The 17,994-nt window shown below is 42.5% G+C and overlaps 1 protein-coding gene across 5 annotated transcripts in view; it reads left to right on the top strand.

Moving 5' to 3' along the window:
- Window positions 1–862: 862 nt before the first annotated feature.
- Window positions 863–17,994, top strand: part of Cmc1 (C-x(9)-C motif containing 1) — a 57,753-nt gene continuing 40,621 nt past the window's right edge. For 2 of the 5 annotated variants that reach the window (NM_001199225.1, NM_001135259.2), the window contains 1 exon segment: window positions 863–1,041. In NM_001199225.1, coding sequence (NP_001186154.1) covers window positions 1,023–1,041 — 19 coding nt within the window. In that variant the 5' untranslated portion in view covers window positions 863–1,022. 5 annotated transcript variants of the gene reach the window in all.

Below are 17,994 nucleotides of genomic sequence, written 5' to 3'. Positions count from 1 at the left end.
TAAAAGAACCGACTTCTGCCCGGCTGAGTGAAGGTTTAATTCTCCACCTTGGCACCTCAGCCTCTAGCTGTAATGAGAGCGTTATGTCCAAACAGGCCCTTAAACCGGAGCCCTGCTGAGCAGAGACGCACTTTCCCAGGCCTGTTCAACTGGGGTATCCTTTCTGCCAACTGACCAGGCAGACTCAGCAGCAGGGAAGAAGGGACTGCAGGTAGGTGGGAAGGGAATCATTTTGAAAGCCTTAAATCCCTCGTAGCGAAGAGGCAGCTGCTCCACGTTTTCCCAAACATCTGTCCCTGGCCCTACTCACCATTTGGAGGCTTGAGTTCATTAAATGGAGATCTGACAGACTCAGTCAGAACTGAAGGTCGGTCAGTGAGTGGAAACAGGCCTAAGGGCCGCCCTGAAAGTTACCTTCGGGCAACTGTTCCTTTCCCTTATGTCAGCAACAGATCACAGCTTTCAAGGAGAGTCAAGATCCATCACATCACCCAGACTGGACTGCCCAGGGTGTGTTCACAAAACACGTCTCCTGGACAGGACTCCTCCTGCAGGTGGCTTTCCTCCCGGGAACAACGCGTCAAGAATAAGGGCTTTATTTTTATTACTTTTCCTCTGGCACTCAAGACTGAGGCCGAAACCCGACAGGGACAGAAGGACATTCAGAACCTTTGAGATAAGAGGCCCAAGTCTCAAATCCCACGTGCTAAGTCAGGCAGCACACATTGAGGCAGCCTCTTGAAGGCGCATGCGTGGCCACGCCCCCTCCTGGGCATTCCGCGAGAAACCCGCCCACTCTACCGCAGGATTCCCGTAGAGGGCAGTCGGGCGCAGGCGTAGAACAAACCGGAAGTAGGAACAGGGGAAGGGGGTGTGGTCTGTTCTCACAGCCGAGGTCGCGCACCCGCTCTCCTGCGGGAAGCTGCGGGCGGGCGAGCGGCTGCGCGCGCAGTCCAGCTTAGGCTCCTCCCCGTCCCGGCTCCAGAGCCGGCGAGTGGCTTGCTGCTTCTCCGCCCTCCGAGATGGCGCTGGACCCCGCAGGTACTGGGGTCGGCGTGGTTGTGAGGGCCTAGGCGCCAGGGGTCAGGTGCTCCAAGGATGCGTGGCTTCCGCAGTTAGCACCTCATTCAGCCCGGCGGCTGGGTTTCCACTCTCGGTGACAGGCCGTCCATCTGCTGCTCGCTGGGGCTCTAGTTGCTCGGTGAGGGGCGTTGGATTCCTTGTGTCAACTTTCACTATCTCTTCAGTCTCTTCACCGCCTAGTTTTTGTTTTTGCTTTTTTTTCTTTCCTCCTTTGGGGCACAGGCTCCTTTTAAACAGTATCGGGTGTAGACAAAGTTGTCCCAGAAAACTGAAGTTTCACTCTGGTGCACAGTTTGACATTCTGTTTCCGGTAATTTTATGCCTTCTCCCAAGTTCATCCTGGTAGGTCAGTGTAACAAACGCTCCACGACTGACTGGCTAGAGGCATTTTCTTGGAAAGGCTCTCCAATACATCTTCCGTGTCGTTTTAATTTGCATGATTCCCATCACTTACGTTTGCAGTCGAGTTCAGGTCCTCAGAAGTTTTTCAGAAAGCGCCCTTCCAGTATTTTACTTGATTTAAGTAACGGTGAAAAGGCAGAGACAGAAAGGTAATGAGTCTAGTCTTAATGGATAGGAAAACTCCAGGTATTGATAGGTTAGAGACTTTCAAACCTTTGAAGAATCTGAAGCGAAAGGTCACATGTAGCCCTCACATAGGATGGAAACTAGGTATAGCATTTGAATAACTTGTCATTTTATTATCAAGCCAATGTATTCAGTTGTCCCAGAATAGTACTTGCCTGGTTGGTTCTTTTATCTCCATTTTCAGAGTAGGAAGCAGGCTCAGAAAGGTTAAGCCGCTGCTTTTAGTCACCCCTCCTAGTTCTTTCCTAGCTGGCGCCTTTGTCCGTCAGCTTTGAATTAAAATGTCAGTTCCTTATAGAACTTAGCACCGTCTAAAGCAACCTTGGTTCATCTACTGCAGCACCCTGCTTACTTCGCACCTCACGTAATTGACCAGAGTCTGTAAGTGTATTAGTATAATCTGAAGCATAAAGCAGTTGCGGAACACCGCTCAGATCTTATCAATTTGAAGCAAAATATTTGGACTGAAGTTTGAAGCGGCATCGTTGAGCAGTGATCATGTGGTAAGACACAGAGTCTTACTTGATTTGAGGGTGACAAGTTTGATTGGAAGGTAGGAGGCAGTAATGAAGCATGGGTAAGGGAAGTTCAGGTAAAGTGCATATAATTTTGGTATTTCATGACCTTGAAAATGATACTCATACAGATAGGGATAGGGACACTCAGGTTAAAGCAGTGGTTCTCAGCCTTCCCAATGCAGAGACCCTTTAACAGTTCCTCATGTTGTGGTGACCCCCCCCAACCATAGAATTATTTTCATTGCTACCTCACTTCATGACTATAATTTTGCTACTGTGAGGAATCGTGATGTAAATTTTTTTGGAGATAGAAGTTTGCCAAAAGGATGGTGATGCACAGGTTGGGAACCACTGAGCTAAAGGCCTGGATGGATCTTTATTTAGACAGATGAGAAAGTGTAAGAAACAAACAGTTCATACTTGCTCCTACGGGTTTCTAGTTCTCTTAACCCCGTCTGAATGTGCAGTGTGCTCAAGGCGTCATAGCTATTGTCTGATAAGACCAAGTTTTGTTACGAACCACTTGGTTCCTTTCTCAACCCAGACTGTCAACCATGCCTTTATTTTAGTACCTTTTGGTAAACTTGTTGGTGGCTCAGTGTTCTTGGTGTATATTGTTCTGTAACCTAGGAAACAGTAACATATAGGACAAACAAGGACCCCCACCTAAAGTAGCCTCTCCCTGTTTGTTCACAGACACTAAAAGACATGAAGTAGATTGTGAGGAGAGAGCTACTTTTGTTAAGAGCTTTTATGGAGAAACACCATTTGCTTTAAAATATCAAGAGAAGAAGCTACCATGAAAAGAGCTGGGAGCTGGGGCCATGGTGGGCATTCAATGTGGCAAATGCTTGAAAAAATATTGAACTGACAGGGCAGAGTGGCGAGAAGAACCATAAGGAAGAAGGTTGTCAAAGTGGGCTTGAGGTGAACACCTCGTTGGTTTAGGGACTTGAATTCTACTATAAAGCATCTTAATTCTTTTTTTTTTAAAGATTTATTTATTTATTATATATAAGTACACTGTAGCTGTCTTCAGACACATCAGAAGAAGGCATTAGATCCCATTACAGATGGTTGTGAGCCACCATGTGGTTGCTGGGAATTGAACTCAGGACCTCTGGAAGAGCAGTCAGTGCTCTCAACCACTGAGCTATCTCTCCAGCTCTAGCGTTTTAATTCTGTTTCCTTTCAGTTTTTCTCAAAGTCTGGACCCAAGAGTGAGATGTAGGCAGCATCTGTATTCTCATGTGACTTTTCTTTAAACTTTCCCTTTTACAGAGTTGATAACACACTCCCTGAAGGTTTATCTTTTATTATTATTATTATTATTATTATTATTATTATTACAGTTATACTTATTGTTTTCAACTGTGATAAGTGGAAGAGACTAGAGAAAGGACAAAGTACTAAGCAAAGTGGTAGTGAGAGGGATTGGATTTGTACTGGTGCCTGCCTGAGCTGCACTGCGCTCTTAGATCCTCTGACACTGAAGTACTTGTTAGACGGCTCAGACATATTGCTCTGTCTGTACGATCCCAGTTCTGCTGACTCATCTATCACTAACCGTGTGTGTGTGTGTGTGTGTGTGTGTGTGTGTGTGTGTGTGTGTGTGTGTAGTCCCTGTTCTGATAGGAGATTCTTACCGCCTTCAGTCATAAGTAGGACCTTTGATCTCAATAATTTTGCAAGAGTTCATAGTGCAGCTCGTTCTCCTATACTAGGATATGTCTTATTTCAAGGCATGGTTCTTTGCACACTCATAAAACTTTCTATAAACATTGTATATTTTAGAAATATCTTGTCAAATTTAGTGACCAAAACTTCTGGGCTGGAGAGATGGCTCAGTGGTTAAGAGCACTGGCTGTTTTTCGAGAGGTCCTCAGTTCAATTCCCAGCAACCACATCATGTCTCACAAGCATCTATCGTGAGTTCTGATGCCCTCTTCTGGCCTGTAGGTGTACATACAGATAGATCACTCACATACATAAAATAAATAATTCTTTGGGCTGGAGAGATGGCTCAGCAGTTAAGAGCACTGACTGCTCTTCCAGAGGTCCTGAGTTCAAATCTCAGCAACCACATGGTGGCTCACAGCCATCTGTAGAAGAGGGATCCGATGCCCTCTTCTGGAGTGTCTGAAGACAGTGACAGTGTACTCATATAAATAAAAATCTTTAAAAAAAACTTTCAAAGATTTTTTTAAAAAATATAACCCACTATCACCTATTAAAAACAAATGTTAAAATTCATGCTTGTTAAATGTAATTTTCAAAAACATAAAATTATGACTCATGCGAAAAATGGATATGTGTTAAAATTTTTCTTCAACGCATTAATTAGTGAAGGAACCAGTAAGATACAAAAATTAGTCCAGAAACATTTGAGAAAGTAGGTACATAGTTTTATAGGTTACAGCTATAGGTAAGAACTTTTATTTTTATATCAGGTCCTCTTTGGGGCTATTGCTTTAAAAATTGATTTCGATTTCTATTAGCCCCCGACCCTAACAAAGTATAAAATACCCAATAACTGAACGTATCAAGAAACCACCTGCTTCTACCTTTGCCTATTCTGACATTTCGTGGAAAGTTTCTGAACTTATTATGTTCCCAGATGACAGCTGCAGGGGGAACACCGCCCACGAGTGCTCCTGCCCACCTCCTCTCCTTCTTGCCTAGGTCTTAGCAAGGCCAAGGCTTCTCTTCCCTTGTCAGTCAGCGCAGGGTCCTCCTTTCCCCTTCCTTTCGCAAGATGTCTGTGTCCGTCCATCTTTCTGTGTCTTTCTGGGGCTGTCCTTCTGGTAAGTGGAGAAAACTGGGCCTTGCTAAGCCCCAAGGTGGAAAGTAAGATGTGGGTGGCATTGAGGTGTATCCTGGGAGAAGGCTGCAGCGACAGGCCCTGAAGGACCAGGTTTACTCTGGTTCTCTTTCTCATTTAAGTGCTCCCTATTGGGGTGTGTACTTACTAGCACCTACACCTATGGAAACTTACTTTTTGGAAAGTTAGCTGTCTAGATATATTTGAAGAGTCCCCCCCCCCCCCCCCCCCCCGTCCCTTGAGCAGTATGTGCTTAATTACGTGAGGTGATAGCACTGATGGGAAATTTAACAGATTTGTGTGATCCTCCTCCCCCAGCCACCAAGATGGGATCACAGGTGTGCATCATCATTTCACAGTCTCTTTAGACATGAATGGCCATGGTGTTCCAGAGTGAAAAAGTAACTAGTTAGCTTGTGCAGTTTGTATATTCTAGTCTAGAAGTGTATTTGCCTTAGAAAATGCATTGTTTGGGTCCCGGTGGATTAACCTGATGGTGTTCGAATGGGTGGCTGTGAAAACTTTATAGAGAGGTCAGAATAAACAGAGTGCGCAGAAGGAAGACTTGAGCTAGAAGCCTGAGCCAAGCCAGCTGAGGGCTTCGCTTGTGAATATGGTAAATACAGGAGTGTCCGAAAACCCTCAGGAACTTTGAATTCTGTCCTGAGAGGAAGAGGAACGCAAGGTTTTAGTTCCATGATAACAGAACTTCACTTGTTTTCTGTCGTTCTGAGTCTGGATTAGATCAAATTTACTCATACTTAGCTGCTACCACGTAAGCGATGTGACATGCCATGTCGGGGTCACATGGCATGGGACTGGCTTTTGTGGTGGTACTGATTTTGATTACCCACCAAGAGCTTTCCCTGTCGTTGCTGTCGTCCTTCCTCTTGGAGTTAACGCAAGCTCTGTAGGAAGACCACTGTGCTGTGTAAATGTCCACTCCTTAAAAATCCCTTCACTTAGCGTCAGTTGGTTCTTACATTATTTATCATTTCCTGTGATGGTTATAAAATGGTTTTCCGCCATCAGCATTTCACCGATACTTACTAGTGAGTGCTGACATTTTGTAAGAGCTATCCCTTAGTGTCCTAGCATTTTCTTAGGGATGCACTACCTGTGTTTGTTACCCATTTTCAGTGGTTTACAGCTTATCTGTACATGGAATTGTCTTTGTGTTCAAATGTGACTATTGTGAGTCTTTTTACACCAGCTTCTGTATCCTGGTGATAGGATCCTATTTTTTGAACACTTCTTTATTTTCTTTATACAAGATATCTAAGATTTTTCCTATACTGGTTCATAGAATTTGTCATTTCTTTGAGCAGCCCTGCTTTGTTTCTTTTTTAATTTATGAATAATAGTAAGGTCATGAGAGATAGCTTTATTGATGTGGTTCTCTCAGAAAGGGAAGTATAAGGGAAACAAGGGATGGAGGAGATGGAGGAATGTGGTTTCTGGGAAGGTTAGCCTCAGTCAGGTCATTTCCTGTGCACCAAAATCAGTTAGTTTGTCCTGGTGTGGAGGCAAGGGAGCTGGACTCAGAAATCATTTTTCATAGGAGTTGGGAGGCAGACAGCCACAGGGAGAACTTAGAGTGTTTCCTGCTCGTTGACAGCTCTGGGAGGATTGTAAAGGTGAATGCACCAACATTTTCTGCTATGCCCCATCCTGAAACTAATTTATCTGAAACTATCAGGAATCTTATTTTGGATAGTGATATTCAGATATGTAGGGGTATTTATGTAAGTACACTATATTTTGTAATATATTTCAGGATTGTAGTAAAAAACTCTTGAGTAACATTGGCCTAAGATGTACCTAGAATCGGCCATGTAGGTGTAAGTGTCTTTCTTTGTTTCCATTCTTTTTCATTCTTTGTTGTTTATTTCTTTAAAAGTTTCATGAGAAACTTCCCTGATTGTTGTCCCTCTTCAATCTTAAAAAAGTGATTGAAATTCATCCTTCAGGAATCATATAAAAATGATATAGACTGTGTATAGTGTTTCTCTCACTCTAAGTCCAGCTTTTTTTTTTTTTTTTGAGATAATAATATGAAATCTGTAGATGTGATGTGTCTAAAATAATTGGAGATAGAGGAAAACTTGATGTGGAAAGCAGGAAGGTTTACCTGGGTAGTGAACAGTAGGGTTTTCCATGTATGTCTGCAGAGGTCGAGAGAGCAGGAGACGGCCAACCAAGAAGGCACCTGTGTTGTGCGGGTCATAGACTCTCCACCAAGTTGGGAAGATGTAGGACTGACTTCTGATTTCAGGGGCCATCAGCTGTAGGTAGCATGGTAGGAGGTTTCAGGATGAGAGGGAGGAGGAGAAGGTAGACTGGATATTCACTACCGTGTCTGCAAGCCTCGGATGTGTGTGATTCTGAATGTTCCACATGGATTGCTAGGGGCCCCAGACTCAGCACAGACAGTTCAGAACAAAACCCTGGCTGTTTTTCATTAAACTAAATTAGTACCATTATTTAATGGTGTACTTGTGGAAATATATGTTTATAGATGTCAGAAGATGAGACTACGAGGCAGTACTTAATATATACGTGAACCTAATGAAACTGTACTCAGATAAGAACATTAATACACAAATTTCTAGCCCAAAGGGCTGTATTAGATCATTACATTAAAAGAATAAGATTGCTGGGAAAGTTTGCAAAGAACCGGTTTTGTGAGTTATTTATTTATTTATTTATTTATTTGCTTATAATAATGAATTATTACTGGGAGTTTTCACAGATCAAGATAAGCACAGTTAATTGAGAAATAGACTTTCAAATGTTTGTGCTGCCAAATAAGGAAGTTTATCTGTCTTACTTTGTATATAGCCTCTGATGTGGTAAGAGGTATAGTATTTATTAACAGAGTACATATTCATAACTATCGAATTTTGAAGCTTTCTCATACAGTATTTAAGAGGTTTCATCGCACATTTGCTGTATGCTATCCAGTGAGTTAGACAGTAGTTTAAAAAAAAAAAAAACAAACAACTAGAGAGTCTCTGGCCTCAGTAAACATAACTCATGCCTTCCTGGTAATCAGCTTCACTTTAGGTCCATTTGGGGAGCCTTTAATACCTCTCCACTTCTGGAATAACTGTGTGGATGGAGCCCAAGAATCAGAAAAAACCTGCCTTCTATGGTGGTTTTTAGGTACAGCCAGTGTAAGAATCTAGAATACCAAAATCTTCCTTAGTCGGCTCACCCTACCATAGCAAATACCATAGCCCAGGTGACTCCCAGACTAGGTAGGAGGCTTGAACAATAGACATGATCTGTCTTCTTCTCTTTCTGGAGGTTGGGCAATCCAAGATGCCAGCTGATCTTGATCTTGGTAAGAATCTTCCGCCTCGCTGATAGTTGCTGTATAGATTTCCTGTGGTAGAAGGGAAGGGCTCTGTATCTTTTAAAGCCGATCCAGCCGATGGTGACATTGGACTTCATCACTATAAAACTGACACACTCCCTTCCTGCCACCTGCAAACATACTGTGTAAACATTTAAAAGTAGGATCATATAACTCAGAATGGCGGAATGATGGCTCAGAGTTAAGTTGAAATTGGCATGTTGGTGGGACTTGGAAATTCCTGACAGTTGAGAATGTGAGCAGAGGGCGAGGAGATGGATGGGTCAAGCACTGGGGCCTGACTGCTAGCACTGGCACCTCGAAGACAGCCCCTTAGTGGTCCTCGGCCGCCCACATGCCAACCAGAAGTACACAGGGATTGGCATGGCCCATGTGCAAGGATAACTCAACCATTTGTGAAGATTTCCATATTAAAGAAAGAAAGAAAAACTTGATCCTGTGAGATTACCTTCAAGGAGTCAGAGCAGTTACCCACCATGTCAGCTTTAGTCCTTTTTTCTTGGTACTATTACCATTGTTCAGGATATGTTTTGAAACATTGAAAGTTTGCTTCAGACTTCGTATAATGAGTTAGGTTTAATATCATTTTGGCAAGTTTCAGCTCTTAAGGTGCATCTTAGCCATTTAAGCTGAGGTGGATTGGATATCGGAAGCAGATGATTTTCTGTGGAATGGTATGTGCCTCATCTTCCACCACAAAAAGGGAAAAAGTTTATTGTGGTCCAGTTATATTGGAGCCTGACTCTGAACGCCACACCAGGAAACGATGTGATTTGATCATCCAAGCGGAAGCTGGACTTGTGACATGAGCCCAGAGCCTCTCAGGAATTCCCTGCCCCACTACAGTGTCATACATGCTTTTTACAGAAATCTTAGGAAAAAATGCAAAATTACAAAAAGAAGCAGTGGCGACGTGGGCAGAGACACTGAGAAGCATTCAGAGTTGGGGATTGTCTACAGTTTCCCAGATGTGTTTGTGAGAAAAGGCAAGTCATTTGGGCAGAATACTGTAAAACAGGCCACAGGCAGTTTTTAAATCCTTTACCAAGCCTTTACCTCTGTTCCCTACGGCTTGATGTCCTCTCTATTGGAAATAATGGGAAATTATACTTGAGCAGGGGTGGTCTTTGGTTCTGTTGTAGATGTAGCTTGTGAATGCCTTTAAGGATCACGGTTTCCTGAGGGTTGCACTGCAGCACAGTCTGCATCAGCTCTATTAGGTCTCATTGTATAAGGCAGTGCCCTGCTGAGCTATGAATCCATTGTAACCTCACATTTGTTGAAGCAGTGCTGGAAGCCTGAAGAAGCTTCCCTGCTGCCAGTCTGCAGAATCTGAGGTGGAGAAGTAGGTGCTCCTGGGAACATACAGTTCTTGTGGGTGAGGCGGTGGGCAGCAGTATGGAAGCCCACAGAGATGGTCATCTGTGTGTGTTACTGTGGGAGATGGGACCCAGAAGCCAAGCAGAAATAAACACAGCTACCACACTGCTGTAATCCATGTACTTTGTAGAAGCTCTTGTGGATTATACTAATTTGTTGCTAACCTGACTTTTAATGTTTCCTCTCTTTGAAATTTTGCTATTTCCTCTAATTGACAAATTGCTTCTCTTGCTGTTTTTTTACTTTAAAAAATGCTCTTCTGTAGGAATCAGAATTCTATTTGACTTTCTGATTTAAAAAAAGAAAAGAAAAAGCAAGCATAGAACTTTGATGTTTTCAATTTTGCCTGCTCCCAAGATGCTTCAGAAACCTTGCTGTCTAAAGGTTGTTTGCAGACGTCTTGGTTACCACAGGCACTTATATAACCTCACTTGCCAGATCCTTAAGTAGGCCCTGCTCCCTGTGCGTGCTGCTGTCATGAAGACTGGGGACTGGATTCCATGATCTTGATACTGCCAACTTTGTGGGTTTCTCCCATGTGAGCCTGCCCTTCACCATCTGCAAAATGGAATACAATACAGAGAGGGCTGCTAGGAAGACTGTAGCCCCAGGTGATCTTGCTGCTCAAGGCAAGCAAGAATTTTATTGAGGAGAAAATTCTCTCCTGTTAAGCTCTCCTTGTGCTTGCTGTCAGCTCAAGTGTGGCTTGAAAGGAAGAGGATCTAGGCTGTTTCCAGCACTCATGTAGTGGTTCACAGTTTTAGAGAATCTAATGCCCTCTTCTGGCCTTTGTGTACATCAGCCATGATGCATATGTTGTACACACACACACACACACACACACACACACACACAACCCACACACACACACACATCCCACACACACATCCCACAGACACACACCACACACACACCACACACACCCCACACACAACCCACACACACACACACACACACACACCCCACACACCCCCCCACACACACCACAGACACACACACACACACACACACACACACACACACACACTTACAGGTAAAACACTCAAACACATGAAATAAAAGTAAATAAAATCTTCTAAAGAGCTCACCTGGTTAACTTAGAACGTATTTATTCCTGGAAAGGTAGGCCTGGCCTTTATGTGCCATACTCTTTCCTAGGAAAGCCCACAGCATTAAGCTCTATTTCACTGCTGTCTTGTGGATTCACAGCAGCTGCTGCTCTCAGTAGCCTTATAATTTAGCACTGCCACATTGCAGAATACATGAGCCCCAAACGAAGCCTGAGCTAACAAATGCAGCCATTGGGAAAGGTGAAAATTGACTCTCAGGTGATGATAGAACGCTGAGAAGTTGGAGCTTTGGAAATTTCCCCAGTGCTGTTACCCTGATTCTTGTCTTAGTATAAGTTTATATGGCTACATTGTAGCACACTATAAATTTGATAGTTTCTGCAGGCTCTTATACAAATGCATAAGATAGGCATGCAATATTCACTCTAGGAGGTATAAGTTTCTAATTTTTTATAGTATTTGTAGTATTGAGGATAGTTTTGTACTATATGCAAAATTATAGTTAATAATTGTCATGGTTTATATACTATCAAATGAGAAAATCTTAGAATTTTATGTTTAAAGCTATCTTAAATTTTTTAGCTTAAAATTAGTTTTTCGAGAATTTCATTAATGGCTATACTGTATTTACATCATTGCTTTACCCTTTGTTTCCTTTCTCCAACTCTAGTGTCCCTCACATCACTTTAGAATTTACAGTCCCTTCTATGATGATTATTTTTACACACACACACACACACACACACACACACATGCTATAACCTATAAAAACCCTACTGAATCCAGTTAGTTTTGACTATATGGGTGTGTCAGGGCTCACCACTGACAGTTGTGTACTCAGTTAGGGGACTCATCCCTGGAAAAAGTGGACTCTTCCTCTCTCAGCAGCCATTGGCTTCATCTAGGAGTAGGGCTTTGTGAAATTTCCCTCTGTTTATATATCAGCCTGTGTGGTCTTTACAGGTCTTGTGCCATCAGCCATGTTGTTGAGAGTTCACAGGAGCAACATTCCTGTCCTGTCTTGAAGAAAGTGTTTGTAGCAGGTGCCCAGGCCTCTGGCTCTTATAACTCTTCTACGTCTTCCTTGTGCTCCCTGAGGCTTCTGTGTGGGGTTTGATTTAGATACACCCATTGGAGTTGTACAGTCCATGATCACGTGTTGTCTGCATTGGCCCTGTATCTCTGTAGTGGTCTCCATCTGCTGTGAAAACAGCTTCTTGATGAGGGTGAGGGCTGCATTTGTGGAGAGAGCCCGTGTGGCAGCGGCATTATTTTCTGAGTTGGAAACCTTGAAGTGATATCATGCAGTTCTAGAATCGCATCTTTGCCCTGGGAATCTTTAGAAGAATGATGGGCAGGGATTTTTGTCACCCAGGCAAAACGAATGTGTTTGATAGGAATATGAGAACCAGGATTCCTAACAAAGATGGGTTTCTGCTACAGTTTATTCATGGAAAAATGGTTCAGTATCCACAGTTATGTCTCTTGTCAAAGAACTGATCCAGAAAAAATAGTTTCTTAGTTGCCTAAAACCATTGTAGGATTTAGAAAGGAAAGGATGGATTCACCAGGGTATGTAATAAATAAGGTATTTAGTAAGACTATTTAGGTGAAAGAAAAAGGTGAAACTTTAAAACTGATTTCATAAAGTAGATCAGGACTCATTATTTGACTCTGTTCAACAGTCACAGTGTTAATTATTGATGACTATGATTTATACTATACACACAAAGACAAGGGGTGTACGGAGAAAAAAAATCCTAGTTTCACATATACATTGACACTGACAAGGTGTGTTACAAACACTTCACATTCAGCCTGTCCAACAACAGAGTTCTCCTTTCTGGTTTTTCTTTCTTTTTTTTTTTTTTTTTTAATTTTTGTCCCCATGTGTGGTCACATTGTTTTACTTGGAGTTAGAGAACAAGGAGCATCTTTGAATTGTCATTATTTTTCTTTAGTCCCTTCAGGTTTTACTGCTCTGATAGGGTCCTTTAAGTCTGTCCTTTAATGTCCATCTGTATTTCTATTTTCTTCTCAAAGATCTCTGTTTGCTTTTACCATATTCCTATGACAGAATCTAGCAAAAGTAAGGGAAAGAAAGATAAACCTAAATAAATAGCCTAGTATATAGAGTTTAAGAAACTGTCCCACGAGCCTTACTTAGTAAGTGTTGCAAGGCAGGAATGGTTAGTGACATTTTAAAATGTTGTTAAAATATATAAACACACAAATGGAACAGAGATAGTAGCCTACAAAGGTAAAAACTATCCACACCTTGATACATAAAAAAATGTTTGTTTTCATTGACAAAGACAGTGGAAATTTGGGTGCAGTTGTAGGTGTGGGCAAGAGAAAAGGGATCAGGAGAAATGCTTTGCATATTTACTCTGTAATCTTGGTTGAGATGGATGGTGTCCTTGAGAATTAACACTTAAACTTCAGCTGACCACAGTAATTAAGACCTTAGAAAATGAATATATACTTAAAATTCTTTGTGTCTGTCTGCCTGTCTGTCTCTCTCTCACTCACATCAAAGCCTTGCTAAGCGGTATATGTTGGCTCTATCAGAGAAAGCTTCAGTAGGAGATATATATTTATATATCTACATGTATGTGTATATGAAGGCATTTAGTGCAAGGAATTGATGTAGGCTGCTGATCTGTTTGGGATGTGGGGCTGGGTAGGCTGTTAGGAAGGGCAGGCTTAGAGCAGTTGGTCAAGTGTTGAACCTGCGGTCAGTGCAGTTGCGGAAGACAACCTCATATTTGTACTCCAGATGGTTGGACTGAATAAATCAGCACAGTCTTTATAGAAGTCTGCAAAATGTGTTCGCAATGACAGCTGGCTTCCTTGAATAACAGCCGTTTACAAGGTGGCCCACGAAACACTGTCACAGGTGCTTTGTAGCAAACTTCACTGAAACTAGAAGTAATCTTTATACACATTGAGCACCCCTAATCTGGAAATATGAAATCTGACGTTTTCCAAGAAATGAGACACACAATTTATGAGCACTCAGCCAGTGGTGTCTTTTTTTTTTTTTTTTTTTTGGTTCTTTTTTTCCGGAGCTGGGGACCGAACCCAGGGCCTTGTGCTTCCTAGGTAAGCGCTCTACCACTGAGCTAAATCCCCAGCCCCCAGTGGTGTCTTTATAGATATTCAAAAAGTGAAAATACCAGATCAGAAACACTAGTCGCAACATTCCTTATAAGGGATACTCAGTCGGGTCAGTGTTTTCTGGAGATTATGATGCAGGAAGTACAACTCTGATACTTAGCCTGGATAAGGAAGCCCTGGGAAATCTTGATATCAAGAGTACTGAACAACAACAACAACAACAACAATGACGACAACAACAACAACAACGACAACGACAACAACAACAACAACAACAACAACGACAACGACAACAACAACAATGACAACAATGACAACAACGACAACGACAACAACAACAACAACTACAACAACGACAACGACAGCAGCAGCAACAACAATGACAACAACAATGACAACAACAACAACAACAACAACAACAACAACGACAACAACAACACCAAAACTCTGCTCAGAGCCCGAGCGTCGGGACGGAGCGCTAGTCACGACTGCTATTTTCCTCAGGAGCCTGGAGGACGTAAACTGGCTTTAAGATCTGCTCAGCAGAAACGGGGCAAACAAAGTGTTGCCACATTGCTGAGGTAATGAGGGAGTCAGGGAGGCTGTGCTGAGTTTACATAACGGTAGCATATTGTTTATAAAAAGACACGTTTACCCTTAGAAATTTAATAAAAGGTGAACAGTATCTTTCAGTGGAAGATTATAAAATTTGCCTGTTTAATTGTTTAACTTCCAGAAGTTAGATGTTAGAATTTACACTGGGTGCAAATTTTTATTTTATTTTTTTTTTTTATTTATTTATTTATTTATTTATTTATTTATTTATTTATTTATTTATTTATTTTTCCAGAGCTGGGGACCGAACCCAGGGCCTTAGCATTTGCTAGGCAAGCGCTCTACCACTGAGCTAAATCCCCAACCCAAATTTTTATTTTTTAAGCTATGTTATTTCAATGCTAATGAAATTTCTGGTTTCTTTGGAGACTCAGATGATAGTGATGTTTTGCTGGGGCAGACAGGTGAAAGCATGTTTTGCTGAAACCAACACAGGTGAAAGGGAGTTTGCTATAGCAAACCTGTGAAAGGACGCATGGTGTTTAGAAAGAGTATAACCATGACTCCACAGACAGCGGGAGCTGGTGCATTGGTGGGCTTTGCTCCGCCTCGCCAGTCTGTGTTGACGATCCATGTATTGGTTATCCTTGTTTACACTGCTGAGCTTCCCTGTGGAGACATCACAGAGAGAAATTCACCAAAGAACTCTTGTGAAACTCCTGCGGCTTCTTGCTGCCTCCACAGACTCTGGCTGATGGACTCTGGCTGATGGGCGAGTCTCACGGTTTCCTCTGGATCAAACTGCTTTTACTGATTCATGTGCGGTGTCTGCCGAGTGGACTAGACTGCTGCTGCTGGTTCATGTTTGGTGTTTGCTAGTGGACTGGACAGAGAACAACAAAGATTGGAATCTCCCTGAAGAACTATTTCTAAACAGGTCCACTTACTCTGTATCCTAATAACCTTTCTTTTCTACCATCTCTGATGAGTGACGGGCTAGAGGAGAGGTTGACCCCTAACTAAAGTAGGCTGTGAAAAATATATGCCTACACTTTGCATTTTACAGATATACCCAGACCATCCTCCAGAAACGATCCCCTCAATCCTTGTGGACACCATGGCTCCACTTTTTCCTAGTGTAGGTTAATTCTGCCTGTTCTTGAATCAGTGACCCATACGCTTGTGTCTGTCTTTTGCTCAACCAGGCTTAGGAGTGCTTGCCCATGTCGAGTGTTACCAGCATTGTCTGAGGTAGTTAGTGGTGGGCTATCAGTGTCTGTTGGTAAGTCAGTATTGATTAATGTGACGAGGCACACACTGTTTTCTCAGTATGTTGCTTCAGTTCTTCACCAAATGAGTCCGTAGAGATGGAACTCGGCTGAGTGTGTGGTTACATATCACTCAGCTTGTGTTTCCCAAGGGTTCACACTCCCACTAGCCACACTCGAGCTCTGACCTTCTCTCCATTGTTTAGTGCTGTCAGTGTCAGAACTTCAGTCATTCTGGTTGTTGTGAACTACCATAGGCAGCATTTGGCTTGGCGTTTGTATGTTTTTGTTAGTGCATATGAGCCGTGCTTGCTCCTGTTCCATACACATACATGTATACATCACAGCCATGCCCCTCAGTCACTGTTTCCCTCCCACTCTGCTTCCCAGTCAGGTCCTCTTCTACGTCATTTTTGTTATCTGACCCAGTGAGTTCCATGGTTGCTGAAGGAGCATGGGTGAAGAGCTGTTTTCATGGTCACTCCGTGTCCTTGGTTGTACTAGGTTCTCTGCTCTTGACAGTGCTTAACTTTTAAAAGCATTACTTTGTAGTAATTTAATAATACTCATTAAAAACCATAAACTAGTACAATTTCCATGTGCCTTTTACCCAGTTTTCTCTAAGGATAGCTATGTAATCACAGTCCCTGCGTCTTAGCAGGTGATATTCCCTCAAAGGACCCAGCTTGATAGTGGAGGGGAGACCAGAATCTCATTCTCTCATATATAAAACTTGTCATACATGACACATATAAGCATATTCAGTGTCTGTGTAATCAGTACAAGAAAAACTCCTTTTCTTAGCCCAAACACGCATCTCTACTTCTTTCTTATCTATAGTTGTGTGGTACATTTTCATGAGTAAAGTGGAGTTAGTATCCCATAGTCAGTAGCAGAGCCACTCTGCTGACTACAGAGGGCATCCCCTGCTACCTCTCAGTGTAGCTTTCTCATGTGCAGCTGTTAAGGTCTCTCTTCATTCAGTGTTATGCTCCTGGACTCTATCCAAGTTGTCATATGTCAGAGGTCACTTTGTTTTACTGCTAATATTCTGTAGTCTGAAGAGCTGTTGCATGTCCACTTACCTGTAGAAGGAGCTTTGTGTCGTGTATGATAAATATAAATAAACCCACAGTGAGGGTTATGTGTAGGTGTTCACAAGAATGGGAATTTTAATTTTCTGGAGTAAATCCACAAAACTCTACTTCGTTGTATGCTAAGTGTATGATCAGCTGTGGGGAGGTGCACCTCACGCTCCAGAGTGGCACGGTAAGAAGTTTCTCAGCACACAGGGGATGATTCTCTCTCTGTCTTCATCAACTTCTCGGCCTTTAAATCATGGCCATTCTAACAGACTTTCTTACTGTCCCCTTGTCCCTTATTTTAGTTTTCTCTAAAGTAAGTACTGAGCATTTCTTCAGATGCTTTTCCCCCATCTGCGTATCTCCTTTCTATACTGTCCAAATCTTTGACCCACTTAACTGGCTTTGCTTTTCAGTAATTAGAGTTATCATCATAGTGTGTGTACCTGTGTGTGCAGATGATAATATGTGTGTGGCCTTGAATGACATGGAGGACAGAAGACAACTTTGTGTGGTCAGTTCTCTCTCTGTTTTTCCTCTTTTCGCTTTTTGTTGGGCTCCATGGGTAGAACTCAGGGTGCCAGGCTTGTGCAGCAAGAGCCGGTACCCACTGAGCCTGTGTCTTGCCAGCCTTGTATGGCTGCTTTCTTACTGCTGTGCTTATAAGTCCTTTGTCAGATGAGATTTGCAGCCTATGTCTTCTACATACCGGACAAATGCTATCTGAGCCACACTTTAGTGTACACTTTCATTTGACTTTCTTCCCTGGTCACTGTGACTGACCGCTCACGCTGGTTCTGCATCTGAAGAGCTACTGCCAGGGCTGTGGATAATGACCTTTCTGCTCCCTGCCCGGGATAATGACCACTGCCCGGGTCGTAGGGATCCTAGACCCCAGGTGCACCTGCTGACCCAAGCATTGAACCCTGATATCTTACCTTAATGGGTACTTTCACAGAGCAGAATTTTGAAAGTTTACTGAAAGTCTAAGCCTTTGATTTTTTTTTAAACTCCTTTTCTTGGCTTATAGGTTTGATGTTATACATGTCAGCTCTTCCTGATTCTGAGTCCTGATGACATTTTTTCTGTGATTGCTTCTAGATGTTTTAATCTTTGGTTCTTTATTTTGA

The sequence above is a fragment of the Rattus norvegicus genome, chromosome 8 (genome assembly GCF_021556685.1).
Source record: "Rattus norvegicus strain SHRSP/BbbUtx chromosome 8, alternate assembly SHRSP_T2T, whole genome shotgun sequence".
Classification (NCBI taxonomy): Eukaryota; Metazoa; Chordata; class Mammalia; order Rodentia; family Muridae; genus Rattus; species Rattus norvegicus.
Note: the sequence above shows the minus strand (reverse complement) of the source record. Positions and strands in the feature narration are given on the sequence as shown.